The sequence below is a fragment of the Notamacropus eugenii genome, chromosome 4 (assembly GCF_028372415.1).
Source record: "Notamacropus eugenii isolate mMacEug1 chromosome 4, mMacEug1.pri_v2, whole genome shotgun sequence".
NCBI lineage: Eukaryota > Metazoa > Chordata > Mammalia > Diprotodontia > Macropodidae > Notamacropus > Notamacropus eugenii.
This window is the reverse complement of record NC_092875.1, coordinates 324,196,644-324,217,442: the sequence shown is the minus strand read 5'-3', so window position 1 is coordinate 324,217,442 and position 20,799 is coordinate 324,196,644. Positions and strand designations below refer to the sequence as shown.

Genomic DNA, 20,799 nt, shown 5'->3' with positions numbered 1-20,799 from the left:
CACCTCAGACACTTGACAATTACTAGCTGTATGACCTTGGGCAAGTCACTTAACCCCAATTGCCTCATCCTGGGTCATCTCCAGTCATCCTGATGAATATCTGGTCACTGGATTCAGGTAACTCTAGAGGAGAAGTGAGGCTGGTGATGTGTACAACCCTCCCTCACTCAAGTCAAGTGCAAGTCATGTCATTATTTCTCTGATGGCATGGTCTTCTTCGACAATGAAGGACGAACACACATTATATGCTTCATATATGTCTTTATGTCACAATGATATTCTGTCACATTAACATACCACAGTGTTTCCCATCCTTAATAGTAGTGTAATAGGAAGGATACTGGACTGATAGGAAACTGAGTTTCTACATGGTGTACCTCTGGCAGTTAGATGGCACAGTGGATAGAGCACATTGGACTTAGAATCAGAAAAACTTTTTATCATCATGAGTTCAAATCTGGCCTCAGACACTTTAGCAGCTGTGTGATCCTGAGCAAGTCACTTAACCCTATTTACCTCAGTTTCCTCATCTTTAAAATGAGCTAGAGAAGGAAATGGCAAATCGCTCCAGTCCCTTTGCCATAAAAACCACAAAATGGGGTCCCAGAGTAGAACATGACTGAAAACAACTAAACAACAACAAAAGATAGTATTCCTGTCTATCAGTCATTTTCTAACTGGACAAGTCTCTTGTCCTTCCTGGGGCTTTGTTACCTCACCTCCCAAATGAAGGGGTCAAACTAGATGATCCTTAGAACCTTTGTAGTGCTAATTGTGAATCTTGGACATGAAGGCAATCCCAAGCCTTACTAAAATCCTGTGACAATATTGTTCATATTCGGATCCGTTATTTCCAGCTCTTACTCTGGTTTTGATCCCTATAGCCTTTAACCTGAAACTCTTGGGCTCCGGCCATGCTTGTCTGCTTAGCCCCTGATTTCTTACCTCTTCACTCCAGCTGACTTCCAGTCTTGGCAGTATTTATTATTGTTTTTGCCACCAGATCTGTTAACTCAGTGGGCTCTCTTCTGACTTTGTCTTCATTCAGACAAACCCTCACTGGGCTCATTGACTTACCTAATCAGGCTACCAGCTAATTACACCCAGGCTGAAAGGCAAACTAATCTCTAGCATGTCCAACTCTTCTGGCCTCAGCCTTAAGCCTTTTCCACTTTTTTTCCTTCTCTCTCCTATTCAGCCCCCACAAGCCCAGATAGAACACCTTCCACCTAATAGAGAAGAAGATGCCTTAGAAGTGCCTTATCACTGAAAACCTTCAAGCAGGGAATAGATGAGAATTTGTTGATGCTGTTCGAGAAGGGAGCCCTGGTCAAGTACAAGATGACCAGATGGAAACAAGTCCCAACCAACCACACCTGTCACTCTTAGGACAAGATAAGATTTGCATATCATGGATTGGATTTTTTTTCCCCAAATCCTTTTTGGAAGAAAAGCTATCTGTAATAAATAATAGTACAGTCTCTTTGGTTCTTCAGATATTATTTATCAAAAATATGTACGCTATAAGAGAAAGGAGCTGATAGTCTCTGCCTTCTAGCAGCTTGGGATGTCACTGTTATTGCATAATATATTATTATTAATAATATAATAAATTGTTAACTGTTGTAAGATTTGTGTAACATAAAATAATGATATATATATCATTTCAACTTTCTCTGAACTTTGCAGTTTATAAAACACTTTTCTCACTATTCCTTATGAGATAATATGAGTATTAAATCCCTTTTTTTTACATGCAAAGAAACTGAGGTTCATTGAGGTTAAGTGACTTTTTTAAGGCCACATACCTAAGTGTTCAAATTTAGTTTGAACTTAATTTTCCATTCTGTTCCTCAAAATCATTGTATCTGCCTTTAAACTGATGTACTGAATTCTCTAAGAACTCTGTAGATTGTTGTCTGAAGTCTAGAGATCACCTGTTAAATCCAGTTGCCAATCACTGAAAAATATTTGTGACCATTTACCAGTGCTTAGCACCTCAAGCCTGAAAAAAACTCTGTGTGTCTGTGTGTGTGTGTGTGTATTTACTGTGTATCTGCTGTGGACAGGCCTGCTCTTTAGTCACATTTTTAGTTGGTTCTCTGAAAAAAATTCCTTTGCCCTTCTTCCTTTAGAAGATTCCTTGGCATTCCCAAAAAGATGCATTTCTGTGTCAACGTCACCTACCTCAGCTTCTTGTCCTAACCATCCCCCAAGCCTCTTTAGCAGTGGCTAGGTTGGGTATCAGGAGACTTGGTTTCTTTCTGGGCCTCTGCCATGGACTAGCTGCATGAACACAGACAAGCTTAGCTTATCCCTTTGTGACTCAGTTTCCTCCACTATAAAATGAAAAGGTTAAACTAAAGGATCTCCAGGTCTCTTTTCCATCTCTAACATTCTATAACCACCATCCCCAGCTCAGCTTTTGTTTTTACACCACAGTATTTTGAGATGGCAAGTGTTGGAGAACATAGTGTTCTTTCAGTAGTTTTTATGTAGGCAGCATTGGAAGCACCTAAATTGTAATAATAAGTAGTCATAATTTTCCTTTAGGTCAAGGAACATGAACACATGCATATTTTTTCAAACCACTCACCCTAGGAATTGTGCTTTCTAAAACAAATTATGTGGGAAAGTGACCCACATTGAGGAAGCCCCAGTAAGTGGATGGTAGAGTGAATATCTGGGGTGGAATGATTATGAAATAGAAAACTAATACGAGGATGTTTCTTAACATTTGAACCCCCATTAAAACTATTTTTAAACAAAATCCAAAACAGAAATCTCATTTCCTTCCCCTAAATAAAGCATAATGACGTTGGGTCTATCTCTAAGACCTCTTGTCTTCTGTCTGTCTATGGTCCAGATGAAATAAAGGGTGTCTGATTTCATGAATCCAAGAAAAATGAGTAAATGAAATGAGCAGTGGAAAAATGTATAGACTTTTCTTTCTCTAAAGAGAAAAAGTATTGTTTTCCTAATGAGAGGTGTAAATACCACCACCACCCCAAAAAAAGAATAAGGCACAGGCAGTCTGTAATTACTTCATTATATAGAACTTCTGTTGTGTAAATTCCCTCTGCTAATGCAGACCACAGTCTTAGAGAATTGTCTGGGAGCATTCAAAGTTTAAGTGATCTGTCATGCAGCCAATATATGTCCCAGATAGTACTTGAACCCGAGTCTTCCTGACTCCAAGACCAACTCTCTCCCCTTTGCCACTTCCAGCACAAATGGAATGTTTCCCAATATGTTCCTTTAGGAGAAAAAGTCTTTCCCATAATGAGACCATATAATGAATAAAAAGGGTGGAAGAGTTTGAGATGGTTTGGTGGGTTGGGGTTTTGGAGAGGACTATTTTCGCCTTGAAATTTTGCAAAAATAAGTGTCTAATGTGTCTCTGAAACCTGAATTCAGGGATCTGAGACTAAACACAGATTCCTTCCACAGCCACTGGAGATGAAGGCTGCCCTCTCTCTCCCCAGCCAAGTTTAAAACCCACAGTCCCGGTGGTGAGCAGCCAGTTGGCTTCAGAAAGTCGTTATCAATGCAATCCAGTGCCAAGGAATACGGTTTTGATGAGCAGCTGGATTTGGCAGGCAGACTCAGACAACTGATTAGTTGCCGACCATTGAAAAAATATTTGTGAGTGGCCTTGTGTGCCGCACCTCCAGCCCAAGAGCTTCATTCAGTGTGATCTATTGGCCTGTTATGAGTATGGGGTAGGTGGGTGAGTTAAAGAGGGGTAGAAGAAGGGGAATAACCAATCCTTCAACCCTAAAACCTGTTTCAGTAGTTAAGGCACTGACCATTACCTCTCTCAAACTGTGGCAGCCTAGAAAAACTACGGATGCATGTATCACCACTGTTCTTTATCTTAAAAGCTGATATTAACTGAAGCTGGGCAGTATTGGGGCTGGAAGGCTCAGCAAATGACCCATTATCCTCTTTATACCATAGGTGTATACTGATCAGTTCAATTCAATAAGCATTTAAGTGCCTACTGTGTGCCATGCACTGGTGCTAAGCATGTGTTTGCTATTGGCAGTTCATGACTCCATAGCCAGATGCTACTGGCACTGAAAGTTTGGAGAATAATATAGTGTGGTGGAAAAAACACTGTCCTCAAGAGCAGTAGACCTGCTTTCAAACTCACCTGTAAATAATTAGCAGCATCCTGATCATAGCTAAATCATAGAGCCTCTGGCAGCTGTAAAACTGAAGGCAGTGCTATCTTCCTTGCCTAAGGCAGGGCCAGATATGCACGAGACCCTAGGATTTAGAGGCAGAAAGGACCTACCTTGGTGTTCCTCTAATCCAATCATATAATTTTATAAATGTAACAAATGTTGTTTGCTCTGAGCAGTAAGCATTGAGCTAGAAGTTGGAAGGATAAGTTGGATAAGTTCCAATCTCTTTCCTTATGAAGTTCATAGTTTAGTATGAGAAAAATACAAACGTAATTATGATGTGCAGTATTGCATAAATGTGTTAGAGTTTTACAAAAACAAAGTGTTCTATAAGGTCAGAGGAAGAAAGCCTTTACCAGCTAGGGCAGTCAGGGAATCTCTTCCCACCCCCTCCCCCCTGCTGATAAGCAGGTGGACTTCAGAAAAACCTGGAAAGACTTACGTAACTGATGCTGAATGAAGTGAGCAGAACCAGGGGAACATTGTAACAGCTACATTGTATAGACTTACCTCTTCTTAGTAAGGCAAGAATCTAAGACAACTCCAAAAGACTCATGATGGAAAATGCTGTCCACATCCAGAAAAAGAACTGTGGAGTCTGAAGGCAGATGGAAACATGCCATTTGCTCTTTTTTGTTGTTGTGTGGTTTAGTTTCTTCTTTCTCATGCTTCCTCCCATTGGTTCTAATTCTTGTTTACAACATGACTAATGTGAAAATATGTTTAATATGAATGTATATGTAGAGCTTATATCAGACTGCATACCATCTTAGAGAGGGGGGAGGAGAGGAAGGGGTGAAAATTTAAAATTCAAAATCTTATGGAAGTGAATATTAAAAATTAGTTAATAATTTTTTTTAAAAAAGATTCAAATTCAGCCTCAGATATTTACTAAATTGCTCGATTTTGGGAGGGTCACTTAACTTTTCTCTTTTTCACTTCTTTTATCTGTAAAATGGAAATAATATCCCCTATCTCCCAAGGTATTATGAGGATAAAGTGAGACAATATTTGTAAAGTGCTATATAAATCCTAGCTGTTTGTATAAGAAAGTTTATTTTGGCAGTAGCATGAAGAGGCAAGACATAAAAGTGGAAAGACATGAATAAAGACTTATAATAACTCAAAACAGTGATGATAGTGGTTATAGAAAAAAAGGAAACAAGTTCTAGAGATGTAGCAGAGATTCACTCAACAGGAACTGGTAACAGATTGCATATCAAAGTCCAGGGAAAAGGATGAATCTGAGATAAACACTAAGGTTACCAGCATGGGAGACTGGATGAATGATGCTGCCACAGACAAACATAGTGATGTCAGAAAGAGAAGTTGGTTTTAGAGGAAAGATAAAGTGCCTGGTTGAGGGTATGTTGACTTTGAAGTGTCAACAGAACATCTGGATGAGTGCACGTCATTGGGGGCACAGGTCTGAGAAGAGAGGTCAGGATTGGACATATTGAATTGGGAATAATCTGCATGGTGGTGGTAGATGAAGCCAGGGGAGGAAATTAGAGTGCCAAGAGAAAGAGCAACTATGGACACATAAGTATTACTAGCAAAGACTCGCTTTAAGGAATTGGGGAAAGGCTAAGAAACCATTGAGAAAGCCAAGAAGCAGGGATTGGACAGATAAAATGACTGGAAGAGTGTGTTGTCTCAGAGGTAGAGGGATGAGAGAGCATCCAATAAGAGGATGGAGTCCCAGGTGTCATAAGCTTTAGAAATATCAAGAAGGCTAAAGGACTGAAAAAGGACTAGTGGTCAGGAGGTCATTCAGTTTCATTCACATTTGAGAGTAGGAGCCAGGGTACAAGGTGTTGAGGAGAGTGTGTAGTGAAGAAATAGAGGCATCAAGAAATAAATCTAATCAAGAAAGGTAACAATGGAGGGAGGGGGGAGAAAGAAGATCCAGTGGTACCCAGCTGGTATAGTTAAGTTGAGGAAAGAGATGGAGATAGGGGATCAGACATAAGATCTAAGGGGGCTTAAACACAGGATAACATATCATAACAAAAGACCTTAGAAGCCATCTAATGAAACCCTGTCATTTTACAGATGATGAAACTGAGGCCCAGGGACATTAAATGACTTGCCCACAGTTGCATAGGTAATAAGGGTACATATTTGTAGACAGAAGGGAAGCATCCAGTGATAAGGGAGGTGTTAAAGATCATGAGAGAAAAGCGATTGCTATTCTGATCAAGATCCTTGAGAATGTGGGAGATAACAAGAGAGGTGGTTAGTTTGTGACTAAAGAATTCTTTCCCCTACAGCCTATTAACTATCCTTCTAACTCTAATAGGACTTCAGCTCCCTATTCAATTTTTACTTATTTATTTTTAGTTTTCAACATTCATTTTCACAAGATTGTGAGTTCCAAATTTTCTCCCCATCTCTCCCCTCCCCCCACCCTAAGACACCATGCAGTATGATTACTCCTTCCCTCAATCTGCCATCCCTTCTATCACACCCCTCCCTTCCCTTATCCCCATCCTCTCTTTTCTTGTAGGGCAAGATAGATATTTATACCCATTATCTGTACTTCTTATTTCCATTTGCATGCCAAAATAATTCTCAACATTCATTCCTAAAACTTTGAATTCCAACTTCTCTCCCTTCCTCCCTCCCCACACATCCCCACCAAGAAGGCAAGCAATTCAATATAGGCCATACATGTGTAGTCATGCAAAAGACTTCCATAACAGTCATGTTGTGGAAGACTAACTATATTTCCCTCCATCCGATCCTGCCCCCCATTTATTTTATTCTCTCTTTTGACTTTGTCCCTCCCCAAAAGTGTTTACTTCTAATTACTCCCTCCTCCCATTTGTCCTCCCTTCTACCATCCCACATTACCTCACTTTTCCCCTTCTCCCCTACTTTCCTGTAGTGTAAGATAGATTTTCATACCAAATTGAGTGTGTATGTTATTCCCTCCTTAAGCCAAATGTGATGAAAGTAAGCTTCACTTTTTCCCTCTCACCTCCCCCCCCCTTTTCCCCTCCATTGAAAAAGCTTTTTCTTGCCTCTTTTATGAGAGGTAATTTGCCCCATTCCAGTTCTCCCTTCTTCATCCTAATATATTTCTTTCTCACCCCTTAATTTTATTTTTTAGATATCATCCCTCTTATTCAACTTACCCTGTGCCCTCTGTTTATATATACGTATACATACATACATACATACATATATATATAGTGTCTTTTCATGTAAGAATGTAAACAGTTCAACTTTAGTAGTAAGTCCCTTATGATTTCTTTTTCCTGTTTACTTTTCATGCTTCTCTTGATTTTTGTGTTTGAAAGTCAGATTTTGTTTTCAGCTCTTTTCATCTTTTCATCAAGAATGCTTGAAAGTCCTCTATTTCATTGAATAACCATTTCTTCACCTGAAGTATTATATTCAGTTTTGCTGGGTAGGTGATTCTTGGTTTTAATCCCAGTTTCTTTGACTTCTGGAATACTTTTTTCCAAGCGCTTGGAATTTGGCTACAATATTCCTAGGAGTTTTTCTTTTCAGATCCCTTTCAGGAGGTCATCTGTGAATTCTTTCAATATTTATTTTATCATTTGATTCTAGAATATCAGGGGAGTTTTCCTTGATAATTTCATGAAAGATGATATCTAGGCTCTTTTTTTGATCATGGCTTTCAGGTAGTCCCATAATGTTTAAATTGTCTCTCCTGGATCTATTTTCCAGGTCAGTTGTTTTTCCAAGGAGATATTTCACATGATCTTCCATTTTTTCATTCTTTTGGTTTTGTTTTGTGATTTCTTGGTTTCTCATAAAGTCATTGGCCTCCATCTGTTCCATTCTAATTTTTAAAGAACTGTTTTCTTCAGTGACCTTTTGGACCTTTTCCATTTGGCCAATTCTGCTTTTTAAAGCATTCCTCTCCTCATTGACTTTTTGGACCTCTTTTGCCATTTGAGTTAGTCTATTTTTCAAGGTGTTATTTTCTTCAGCATTTTTTTGGGTCTCCTTTAGCAGGCTGTTGACTTGCTTTTCATGATTTTCTTGCATCATTCTCATTTCTCTTCCCAATTTTTCCTCCATCTCTCTTACTTGATTTTCAAAATTCTTTTTGAGCTCTTCCATGGCCTGAGAACATTGCATATTTTTTGGAGGTTTTGGATGCAGAAGCCTTGACTTTTATGTCTTCCTCTGATGGTATGCATTGTTCTTCCTCATCCTAAAGGATGGAAGAAAATACATGTTCACCAAAAAAGTAACCTTCTATAGTCTTATTTTTTTTTCACTTTTTGGGCATTTTCCCAGAAATTACTTGACTTTTGAGCCCTTTGTCAAGTGGAGGGTATGCTTTAGGGACCTGTAGGTTCTCAGTTCCTCTAAAGTGTCAAAATCAAGGGAGAGGAGTTTACTCTTCTGCTGGCCTACACTGTGGTCTAGGAACAACCACAAGCACTCTTCTGCCCAGGCTCTACAAGTAGGCTTCCCTGTTCAGAGCCTCCACCAGCCAGTGCTCCTCCCTCACCACCACTCAGGGCTGAGATTCAGATCAGCAACTTGATTCCCCCAGGGCCTAAAGGCTAAGGGCTCCAAAAATGGACGCTGCTGCCACCTGGAGCTGTGGCTAGGACAGGACCCTGGTCCCTTCTCACCCAGGTGAAAGAGCTTTCTCACTGACCTTTGAAGCTGTCTTTGGCATTTGTGGGTTGAGTAATCTGGGCACTGCAGCTGCTGCTAGGGAATCTGGCTCCAATCCTGTAAGAGAACGTTCCTGTCGGTCTTCTGGGCTGTATTGGACTGGAAATCTCTATCGCTCTGTCATTTTGTGGCTTCTGCTGCTCTAGAATTTGTTTAGAGTTATTTTTTTTGCAGGTATTTTATGGGCTGTGGAAGGAGAGCTACAGCAGGTCTGTCTTTCTACTCTGCCATCTTGGCTCCACCCCCTCCCCCCCAGCTCCCTATTTTATTAAACGTAATGCATTTATGACCAGTGAGTTTGGAGAACCTTGTTTCTAAAATTCAGATGGCCTTTTTTCAATCCTCATTCTCCTTGACCTCTCTGCAACCTTTAAAATTGTTGATCGCTCTCTCCTCCTTGATACTCCCTTCTCTAGATTTTCAGGACACCATTCTCTCTTCCTACCTATCTGACTGCTGTTTCTCTTTCTTCTTTGTGAGATCCTCAACCAGATCACACCCTCTAACCATAGGTGTCCTTTAGGGGGTCTGTCCTGGTCCCTCTCCTCTTCTTCCTTTACATTCCTTCTCTTGGTGATCTCATCAACTCCTATGGATTTAATTATCATCTCTAGGCTGGTGATTCTTGTATTTACCTGCAGTAACCTCTGCTGATCACCAGTCTTACTTCTCCTACTGCCTTTCAGACCTATTGAACTGGATGTTCAGCAGATGTCTTGAACTAAACGTGTCCAAAACAGAATTTATTATCTTTCCCCAAACCCTCCCCCCCTTCTCCCTTCTCTATTATTATAGAAGGCAATGCCATTCTCCTAGACCCTCAGGCTCACAACCTGGAAATCATCCTGAATTCTTCATTATCTCTCAACACCCCACTCCCACCCCTGATCCAAGATGTGCCAAGACCCATAGATTTTATATTTGCAACATGTCTCAAATACACACCCTTCTCTCCTCTCACACTGCATTTAGTGCAAATCCTCATCACCTCATGCCTGGGTTATTGCAATAGCCTGCTGATAGGTTTGCCTGCGTAAAGTCTCTCCGCCCTTCGATCCATCTGCCATTCAGCTCCAAGAAGTAATTTCCTAAAGTGCAAAGCTGATTGTGTTACTGCCCGACTCAATAGATTCCTGTGTCTCCCTATTAACTTCAGGAGCAAATGTAACGTGCTCTCTTTGGCATTCAGGTCCCTTTATAATCTAGTCCCCTCATATCTTTCTGGTCTCCTTTTACCTCACACCCCAAAACATATTCTTCAATCCAGTAACACTGGCCTCCTGGCTGTTCTGTGAACAAGACATTCCATCCCTAGGCCTCAGGCATTTTTTCTGTCTTGCATGCCTGGAATGCTCTTCCTCATTAACTCCATCTACTAACTTCCCTGACTTCTTTTAAGTCCTAACTAAAATTCCACCTTTTGCAAGGGAGGCTTCCCCAACCCCTCTTAATATCAGTGCCTTCCCTTTGTTAACTATTTCCTATTTATCCTGTATATAGCTTATTATTTGTATGTATTTGTCTATATGTTGTCTCTCTATTAGATACTGAGTTCCTTGAGGGCAGGGGCTGTCCTTTGCCTCTTTTTGTATTTCCATTGCTTAGCAGGGTGCCTGGCACATAGTAGGCACTTTATAAATGCAATTCCCTTCCCCCTCCCCCAGTATTGTATACACAAGAAGAACTCCTTAATTATTTGTTATTTAGATGAGAGATATCAGTCTTAGACATAGTCACCCATGAAGAACAAGCCTGAGGACCCTCCTGTGTATAAAATTATATGATTCTCCTCTAGGTAGAAACAAAAATACCATTGATTTTGTCTTGTTTCAATAAAGAATCGGTTGGTCAGTAATTATTTATTAAGCACTTACTATGTGCTGAGCAGCAGGGATACATGGAAGGGCAAAGTTGCCAATGATCTTATAATTGCCAAATATAATGACCTCAGTCCTCATCCTTCTTAACCTCTATGCAGTCTTTGACATTGCCAATTCACTTTCTTCTCTCCAGGTTTTCTGTACTGGTTCTGCTCTTCCCTGTGTAGCGACTCTTCCTCCAGGTCCTTTGCTGGATCTTTCTCCAGGACACACCCACCAACCATGGCTATCCCCCGCAACTCTGTCATGGGCCCTCACCTTTTTCTCCCTGTATACTATTTGACTTGGTGATCTCATCAGCTCCAGTGGATTCAGTTCTTATCTCTTTGTTCTAAAGATTCCCAGGTCTACTTAATGAGCCCTGTCTTCTCTCCTGACCTCCAGTATTACATCTCCAACTGCTCATTGGACATGACAAATTGGATGTTCCATAGACATCTTAAGCTCAGTATGTTCAAAACTGAATTCATTGTATTTCCCTCCCCCCCCAACTCCTCCCCTCTTCCTAATCTTCCCATTACCTCTGAGTGGACTACCATCTTCCCTATGATCCAGGCTCACACCTAGGTGTCATATTCTCACTTTCCCCTCCCCCATATCTAATCAGCTACCAAGTTCTGTCATTTTTGCCTTTGTAACATCTGTCATATACACTTCCTTTTTCTTCTCTGACAGTGCCACCACCCTAGTCCAACCCCTCCATCACTCAACTGTCAGATTTATCTTGAAGCGCAGGTCTGAGCATATCCTGTTCAATCAACTCTAGTATCTCACTCAACATGAGAACCTGAAAAGGCCTTAGCCTAAAAGGACAAACACAGTAACAAGTAGCTTCCTATCACCTCCAAGTTCCATTATAAAGTCCTCTGGCATTCAGAGCCTTTTATAACCTACCCTCCTCCTACCCTTTCAGTCTTTTTACCCCTTATTCACTCCCACGTGCGCTACAATCTGGGGACACTGGTCTCCTTGCGATTCCTCAGATACAACACTCTGTCTCTCAACTCAGTGTTGTCATTATTAACTAGGATCCCTTCCTGGAATTCTCTCCTTCCTAATCTCTTTCTCCCGCCATCCTTAACTTCATTCAAACCCCAGCTCTGATCTCACCTTTTACAAGAAGCCTTTCCCAATCGATTGCCTCTTTACTCCAGCGCCTTTTCTCTTTGGATCTTCTCAAGTGTGTCCCGTATAGATCTTGTTTGTATGTAGTTGTTTACTTGCTATCTCCCCCATTACATTCAGGTACTGTTGTCTTTCTTTGTGTCTCCAGTGCCTAGCATGGTGTCTGACATATAGTAGGAATTAAATCAATGCTTGTCGACTAAAAACCATTCCTGCCATTAAAAAGCATATATTCTAAGGAGAGAGAGACAACATAGAAATATGTATATACACATTGTTGTTGTCATTTAATCATGTCTTTGTGATTCCATTTGGGGTCTTCTTGACAAAGATACTGGAGTGGTTTGCCATTTCCTTCTCCAGCTCATTTGACAGATGAGGAAACAAGCAGACAGGGTTAAATGACTTGCCCAGGATCATACAGCTAGTAAGTGTCTGAAACTGTATTTGAACTGAGAAAGAGAACAGGCCAGGCACTCTATCTACTGCATCACCTACCTGCCCTTCTATGGGTATGTAGGAAAAAGTAGGTAAGACAATCTGAAAAAGGAAGGAGTATGAAAGACCTTCCATAGAAGGTAGAATTTGAGGTGGGTCTTGAAAGAATCCAGGGAAACCAAGAGGTAAGGATGTATGTCCAATGCAAAAAGACAGAGATGAGAAATGGAGTGTCAAATTTGAGGAACTTATATCTAAGGCTGGAAGGGACCTCGAAAGTAGTTTATTCTAATTCTCCAATTTTAAGATGAGATTCAAAAAGTCATACAGATTCCTTGAGGGGCTGCTCTTTGAGAGATGAGCAGTTCAATTGATTTAATACTTCTTGGTCAATATTTATCTCACTGTCTTTAAACCTTCACCAGAATCCTAGTGTTTGAGAGATGTCCAACCCATTTCTGCAGAAAAGGATAGACAGCTTTGGGAGTCAACAGGACCTCTGGCCCAGACTGCCTTTTTTTTTAAAGTGATCTTTTGCCTACCAGCCTTTATAAACAGCTTCCTAATCCTAGGTGGGAATGTTGAGAGTGGAATCCCTTGAGGAGAGCCCTCTGTAGTTCTTGAAGGTAAAACCAGAGCAAAGCTGAGCTGAGGCCAAATGATGAGGACTGGAAGATTCAGAATGTAGCAGTCAACCATCCTCATGGGCACCATGCTGGTAGTTACCTTAGGCATTACAAAAATTCTAAACAAAGATCACCAGAATGGCAGAGAATCAAGAATCATTTGTCAGGGAATTTTCCTTTTTCCAATTTGGACTTCAAAATAGCTCACTAAGAAACAGTAAAGAGTAGGAAAAAGGGAAATAGTAGAAAAAGGGAAAAATCTCCAGTTTTATTTCACATGAATTACTGTCTCATATCACTGCCATCCTATAATTTCACACTTGACTTTTTGAAACCAAGTGTAGGACTTTATGTTTTATCCCTACTAAATTTCACATTTTTATAATGAGCCTTTTGAGATCTTTTTGGATTCTGATTGTGCCAGACAGTGTGTTAAACTCTTCCATCTATGTGTTACATTCAACTTTGATAAGCATGCCATCTGTGCTTCCATCTAAGTCATTGATAAAAAACATTGAGTAGAATGGTGCAAAGGACAGTCTTGTCATCCTTTAGTTTGGAATCGATCAGTACCTTAATCATCATTCTTCATGTCAGACCATTCAGTCATTTCTGAGTCTACCTAACTCTATAGCCATCAAGCCCATTTCTTTCCACCTTGTCCACAAGAATATCATAAGAAACTTTGTCAAAATCTTGTCTCAAATGCAAATAGATTATATCTGTGACATTCCCTTGAACTGTCAGTCTAGCAACCCTATAAAAAAAGAAATGAGGCTAGTCTGTCAAGACCTGCTCTCAGTGGACTCAAACTAATTGTTCACAGTTACTTCCCTTTCATTCACAGACCACTTGATAATAATTTGGGGCATTTGATAATCCCTCAAAAATTTGAGCCAAACTCTTACACTTGACTGAGCTATAGTTTAAAAAAAATCCAACTTATTCTTTTTGAAAATCAGGACATTTGTCCACCTTTAGCCCTCTGGCATCTCTGCCTTTCTCCATGTTTCTTCCAAGATCACCATTTGCAGCTCAACAGTCTTATCCACCACTTCTTTCAGAACTTCTGAGTCTAGTGACTATTCACTGATTGAGGATAAGCAAGAGTGTTGGGACCATCTCATCCTCGCTTATCTTGGGGAAACTGATAATGTGCTACCCTCCCCCAGAACCCCACCCCCGTAGGCCTACTTAGGGAGATATTAGAGGCATTGGGATAACGCTATCTAATTGGACCTTGTGCTGGTAGGGCCAACCTTGCCCCTGGACTAAGAAGTCTATGTCAGATATACGGGAGATAATGCCATGGAAGGACATCTGAGAGATTCTGTGGAGCAAGCTAATCAACAGGGCTTACCATGAAGACTGAGCCCCATTCTCCAGACATTTATTAACACTTGCTATTTGCCCAGCATGTCCAGGTGGCCTTTTGCCACTCACACAAGAATTTCAGTTATGGGGAAATGTTAGTGAGAGACAAATTTTTTCAGCAGGGAAAGGCTTCTCAGTCGTACATAGGTAACCATGTCATCTTTTCCCTGACTCCTGGCTCTGGGTTTAGGGTGAGAAATGATCCATTTGAGGAAATGCCTAGTGCTTGACTAACCAACAGGCTAAAAGCAGTGATTATACATTGACACATCTCTCTCTCTCTCTCTCTCTCTCTCTCTCTCTCTCTCTCTCTCTCTCTCTTTTCCCCCCTCCTCTTCATTCATTCCTCTTTCCTTCTCTCACATCTCTGCCTCTCCTTTCTTTCTTTCCCTTTTTCTTTCTCCCACTACTTCCTTCATCTATCCTCTCCTTCCCTCTCCCTTTCGTTCTCTTCTTTTTTCCCCTCTTTCCTGCTCTCTCTTCCCTCTGCCCCCTCCCTCTCTCTTCATATCTCTCTTTCCTCCTCCCCTATTTACCCTCTGTTCTCTCTCCCTCCCTTCTCTCACTTCCTTTCCTCTCTCCCCATATCTCTTCCCTCCGCTCTCGTCTTTTCTCTCCCTTTCCAATTGGGTTTTGCAGGAGACAGCAAAGGCCCCCAGGTGGGAACAAGTCCCAGCAGCACAGTGACCACCAGCCAGGCAGTGCCAAACACAACAGGGACCACCAGAAATCCTACCAGGGGAGCCAGGCACCCCACCCCTCAGGGAGGCCTAACCACCACGGCTACAGCCAGAACCGACGGTGGCACCACAACAATCCGAAACACCCACCAAGCGACAAGGAGGCTGCTTCCCACCGCAACAACGCCAAAGAAACAGAGAGTCTGAAGATCGAGGATGCCCCTGTGTGCACGGTGCACATCCCCCTGGACATGCCCCGGAACCCTGATGCTCCACCAATGGAGAGGTCACCCCCCCAGCAGCCTGGAGGCCTGGAGGTGGAGGCCAAACGAAAAGACAGTATTATTAGTGATCGGATTGGGGAGCGGCCCAAAATTAACCTGCTCCAGTCTTCCAAAGACAGGCTGAGGCGAAGACTAAAGGAAAAGGTACCGGTAATTGAATTTTAAATTATTCTGGGAGGACAGCAAAGAGGTAGGCACCTTCATTACATGGTCATGGCATAGGCCAGACCACAGGCTGCATGCTTCTGAGGGTAGTGGGAATCGTGGCAGGATGAGAGGCAAGGTAAGTAAAGGGCTGAGGGTTACTAGAAAAGAAGGTAAAATCACAGCATTGCTCTAGACACACACCTCCAAGAATTCCATTCCACACCCCTTGATTCACAGACTCTTGAGTCAAGTGGGTCAGATTGGGAGAGGTAGGCACCTTCATCTCCTGGGTCAAGACACAGGCCAGAAACATATAATACCATGCCTGAGGACTGTAGAGAGAGGGAAATGAGGAAAGTTGGGTTCTTTGCTGTTGTTCACTGGTTTGGGGGAAGACTCTGGATCCTAAGATGAGGGAGAGTGATATTATACTCATAGTAAACAGTCTTTGAGTGTCTCCCATTTTGAAAGGTGAGTATTCTTTCCTTCTTTGGATTGTTGTGAAATGGAGTAAAGCTAGTAAAGTCCCATAGTCCCTGTAGCCTTCCCTTTCATTTTTAACCACTTTCACCCTAGTAGTGGTGTCTAGTGTCTTTAGTCATTCTTACTGTCTGTGTCAATCTCAGACATGTACTTCAAATGAAGTACTATACATAAAGTGCTTTCAGACCTTAAAATGCTATATGAGCTGTAGTTATTGTTATTTCACTAGAGAAGCAAAGAAAAGTGCTATGTCCTTTTTGATGTGTGATCTTGAACCTAGACTCCCCGTTTGGTCCTTGTTTCACAGATTCTTACCTTTTGGGATATACCACACTGGGGAAATTTATTCAAGAACAGAAGAGAAATATTGTTCTCTTCCTGCCCCCAAACATCCATTAGTGAAATTAGTCAAATACAGTGGAGTTGAAGGCTCCAGAAGCACCCAGCCTTACTAGCTACAAGCTGAATTCCTTTCTTGATCTTCTCACAACATGGCACCATGGGCATGCATGGGCACAAGGTGCTTCCTTCCATGCATCTACTTCAGGAGGTTCATTCCCAGCTGGCTATTGCCACCTATTTGTATGTTGCTCAGACAAGAGTTTCTACTCTTTAGCATTGAATTCCACATGTTGTCCTGTTCATACACATTCACATAGGTCTTGCGTGTTGAAGGTCTTGGGGCTCTGTTTGATACCAGAATGGGATACTAGGACCCAAGAGCCAGTGTGAGAGTGAAATAGAAGACAGAGTAAGATCCAGAAATGCAGGCTTGCAATGGAGATTCTTAGTTGAAATGGAAGTACCTGAACGTAAGCAGCCTTACATGCTCCTGGCAAACCCATGGTTCCCCCACAGGACTCCATGAAATCAACACACATCCCAAGACAAAATCATTTTGTCTTTTCAGAAAAGAAACTCCCTTCTCCTTATTATCTCTCATAGACCTGACAGCTTCAAGGGATCTCTTGAAGCCAGTGACAGTGAGGATGCCCATTTATCCCAGTAGAAAATAAAAAATCATCTTCCCCCAGAGAGGTTTTGAGTCAAGTTTCTAATTATGAGGAATTGAATAGCGGCAGTAGGATTAATAACTCAGTGCCAAGTTCTAAAATCTTTCTGGTCACTGGATTCTAGAGAGTGTTTTATATGGATGAAAGCCACTCAGGTGTGTTTCTGTAAGGCTGGGGATTGCCGTACTTTGCTTTGGAAATCTTCCCTGCCTCGTGGAATCACAAGGCCTCCAAAGACCTCTGCTTCAAAGCAGAAATCTTCCTCCTCAATGTCATATGTGATGGATCAGGCCAAGCCCAGCTGAACCTAGGTTTCTCTCTGTACACCCAGTTTCCCAGAGGGAAGTACAAGGGGTAAAGTGATTTGCCTTGGGTAATGTAACTAGTAAATATTAGAGGCAAGATTTGAACACAGGTCTTTTCGATTTCGAGTCAAGCTCTCTGTACATTGCAGCACACTATATCTTAAAGAAGGAATCCTAAATAAAGCCTAGAGAGTTAAAGATAGGAAGTGACTTGCCCGAATCACTGAACTAGTTAGTAATAGTGCTGAGACTAGAACCCAGGTATCCTGATGCCCTCCCTGTGTTGCTGGACTTTTTTATAAAGAAAGCCCCCTCCTATTCTACCTCTCTGCCAACCCAGTTTCCCCCTGATAGAGGCAAGGAAGGATAAGTAACCTTGGAATGAAATTATTTCCAGCCCTACATTTAGACTTGATCCCTTCCTTCTCCACCCTAGCCAAGACTTCTCTAGTAATCCTGAAATATTACTGAGTAACATATTTAGTTTGGGAAATTGGAGAGGACAAAGCTATATTTTTCATTCTTTGAAAATTTCACACTTGATAATCTGTCCCAAATTCTTGCCAACCACCCTTTATAGCTGTGGTATTCCTGTCCTCTATCCCCTATCTCCTGCCAGTCAGGATAGCTTCATGTAATAATGATGATGATGATAATGACAGGTCACAAATATATGATATGATGCTTTATACACAAGATTTGTGAGGTAGATTGTGAGGTACAAGTGTTGTCATTACCACTTTATAGACGTGGCAGCTGAGGATCAGAGAAGTCAGGTCCTCTTGCCCATAACTGGTAAGTGGAAGACCAGGGACTTGAAGGCAGTTCTGAGCCCAGATCCTACCATGCTATGTTCTTTATCTGTAACAGTGGCTCATACTTGTGTAACACTTTTTTATGGTTCACATTTTTGTGGCTTGTGTGAGCCTTATAACTATTCAGAGATTCTCCCCATCTTTATGATGAAGAAAATGTGGCTCAGAGATGCGGTGAGCTAACACAACCAGGATCAGAACTCAGATCTTCCAACTCTTGGTCCCATGCTCTGGCAAAGTCATTCAGAATCTAATATTGTTATGTGGGACTGAGAATACGGAGTTTAGAACTAAAATACCATTTCAGGCTTTTCTGCACCTGCTACTTAGGCCCTGGCCACAATAAATACACGAGGGTCTCATTTTGTTTTTGTTTGTTTTATTTTTTTAAATACCTTCCAGAGACCAGCAGCCATGTTGGTAAAGAAAGAGCCATTTGGGGATTTCCTAGTGTTCACTACATTTAACTTTCTACCTCCATTGGGTCTCATGGATAACAGTAACTCCTCAGGGCAAAGAAGTTGCCAGTCACAGAATTCTAGCCCCAGAATTGGACAGGATCTCACTCTAATCCAACCCCCCTAATTTTGCAGATGAGCAAACTAAGATCCAAGAAAGTGAAGTGACTTGCCCAAAGTAACACAGTTAGTAAGCATTAAAGTCAGGACTTGAACCCAGGTTCTCTGACTGCAGAGATATGCCTTATACCAGAATGAAGGGCAGGGAAAGATGCTTCACTGAAATCTTGTGAAATAACCAGAGCCCACAATAAAGATCAACCTAAGATGCTGTGGCCATGATGGAAGAAGGTAAGGCTAAGGGGAATCAATTATGTTAGCAGAGAGGTCAGAGGGCAAAATGACAAAAATATAAGAATGCCAAAGAATATACAAGTATGCAACATGGGCACACTAGTACAGCTGACCTGATAGAAAAGGACAGGTGAGTGTGTGGTCTACTTTGTGGGGATCACTGAAAGGAGTCCTCCAGCTCCTCCCCAACACTCCCTTGTAGTGATTTTCTTTATTGGTGTCCTTTCTCTCCCCCTATCTTCTGGGGGCTGTAGGAAGAAGTAACAGTGGTGCCGCCCAACCCCCAGAGGAACAAAATGGACAAGCTGATAGAGATTCTGAACAGCATGAGGAACAACAACAGTGATGTGGATGCCCAACTCACCACCTTCATGGAAGAGGCCCAGAACTCCACCAACTCTGAAGAGATGCTGGGAGAGATTGTCCGAACCATCTACCAAAAGGCTGTGACAGACCGTAGCTTTGCCTTCACAGCCGCAAAACTCTGTGACAAAATGGCCCTCTTCATGGTGGAAGGGACCAAGTTCCGGAGCCTTCTTCTCAACGTGCTACAGGTAATTGGATAGTCCCAGCTGCCACCCCCCAGTATGTATCACTAGAAAGAAGTCCGCAGATTCTAACCATAGTTGAGCTTTTCCCAAGTTCCATTCTTGCCCAATTAATTATAGAAAATTAAAAAGCTCACAGGGAGGGTGAGAGCTACAGGAGAGGAGCAGAGCTTTTATTTGTTTGTATGCGTGTCTCATGGTTACGAAGGACCAATATAATTTTATAGGCACTGTAAGTCTAACAAGCCAATCCTTCCTTCTATTTTAAAAAGAACGCGGTCTTTCCATTTTAACTCAGGCTCAATGATCTGACCTCCCTGGCTAAGCCTGAGTGAGTGGGTGTGGGCTCACTGTGGCCTGTTCTGAGCTCTGTCTCCTCATCCCCTCCTCCCACTTCTATCTCATAAACCTTTAGGATTGTTTTTCTTCATATGGCTTCGAGTAGAGCCTGTGTCATGGCATTTGGGAAGAGCTGGATCTGTTTGTACACTGAGGAAAATGGAGATAGTTTGATTTCCTTGGCGACAGTTTATCTTCCCCAACCCCTGCCAGAAAGCTTTGTTACATTTTTATAAAAGTATAATTTTCTTCTAATCTCATTCCCTTCCTACTCCCTCACCTTATCTTGCTATCTCTACTACATACCAATCAATGTCTTATTTTGGTATGATTTGAGAGTAGAGTTACACAAGTAAACACAAGTAAAGTGTTACACAAGTATGAGCTACTGTTATAGATAAAGAACATAGCATGGTAGGAGCTGGGCTCAGAAGAACTGCCTTCAAGTAGAATGTGTGTAGAAGTAGACCTCATGGGCCTATGTGGTCAGTCATCTTGGCTGGGTGGGGTGTTAGTGGAGGAACACATGGCCACATCCATTTATGTAAGTGCAGTGACATAAGTGTTGAACACATCTCTCAAGCAGGGGTTGAGATTTTGATTGTAGAGGACAGATAATGGAACACATCCCTCTCCCCTTGGTAGAGGTGTACATCTATGGCTGCCAAATGTCACCTGTGCTTTCAGACTTAGTCATCGGGTTGGTTGGTTTGGCTTAACTATTTTTCTTGTAACAAGAGAGTTTGGGAAGGGGGTGTAATGGGGAACAACTGTATTGTAAAGAATAGAAGGCATTGAAAAAAGGCTTTCCTTTTTTAAAGATATGGAAAATGATAGGGCGTAGAGGGACAATGTGGTGGCCAGCCTACATTTCATTTTTGAGTATTGTTGACTGAATTTGGGGGAGATGGGAATTTATGGTATGTGATAAACCAAGGGAAGGCAGTAGCCTGGGACTGGCACTGAACGTTGCCTTGCAGGCCTGGAAGAGCCTCCTTGACAGAGCTCCCTCTGGGCGGATGACTTGCCAATATTATCCCAAAAGAGCACCGGGAAAGGAGATGCTCTAACG

At 41.8% G+C, this 20,799-nt stretch overlaps 1 protein-coding gene across 18 annotated transcripts in view; it reads left to right on the top strand.

The window, feature by feature from the left end:
• CTIF (cap binding complex dependent translation initiation factor) overlaps window positions 1–20,799 on the top strand; it is a 490,358-nt gene that overhangs the window by 329,050 nt on the left and 140,509 nt on the right. For 16 of the 18 annotated variants that reach the window (XM_072605163.1, XM_072605153.1, XM_072605161.1 and 13 more), the window contains 2 exons: window positions 14,941–15,415; window positions 19,095–19,394. In XM_072605163.1, the coding sequence (XP_072461264.1) occupies window positions 14,941–15,415; window positions 19,095–19,394 (775 nt within the window). The remainder of the gene's footprint in view (window positions 1–14,940; window positions 15,416–19,094; window positions 19,395–20,799) is intronic. The other 2 variants (XM_072605155.1, XM_072605160.1) reach the window with 1 other exon arrangement.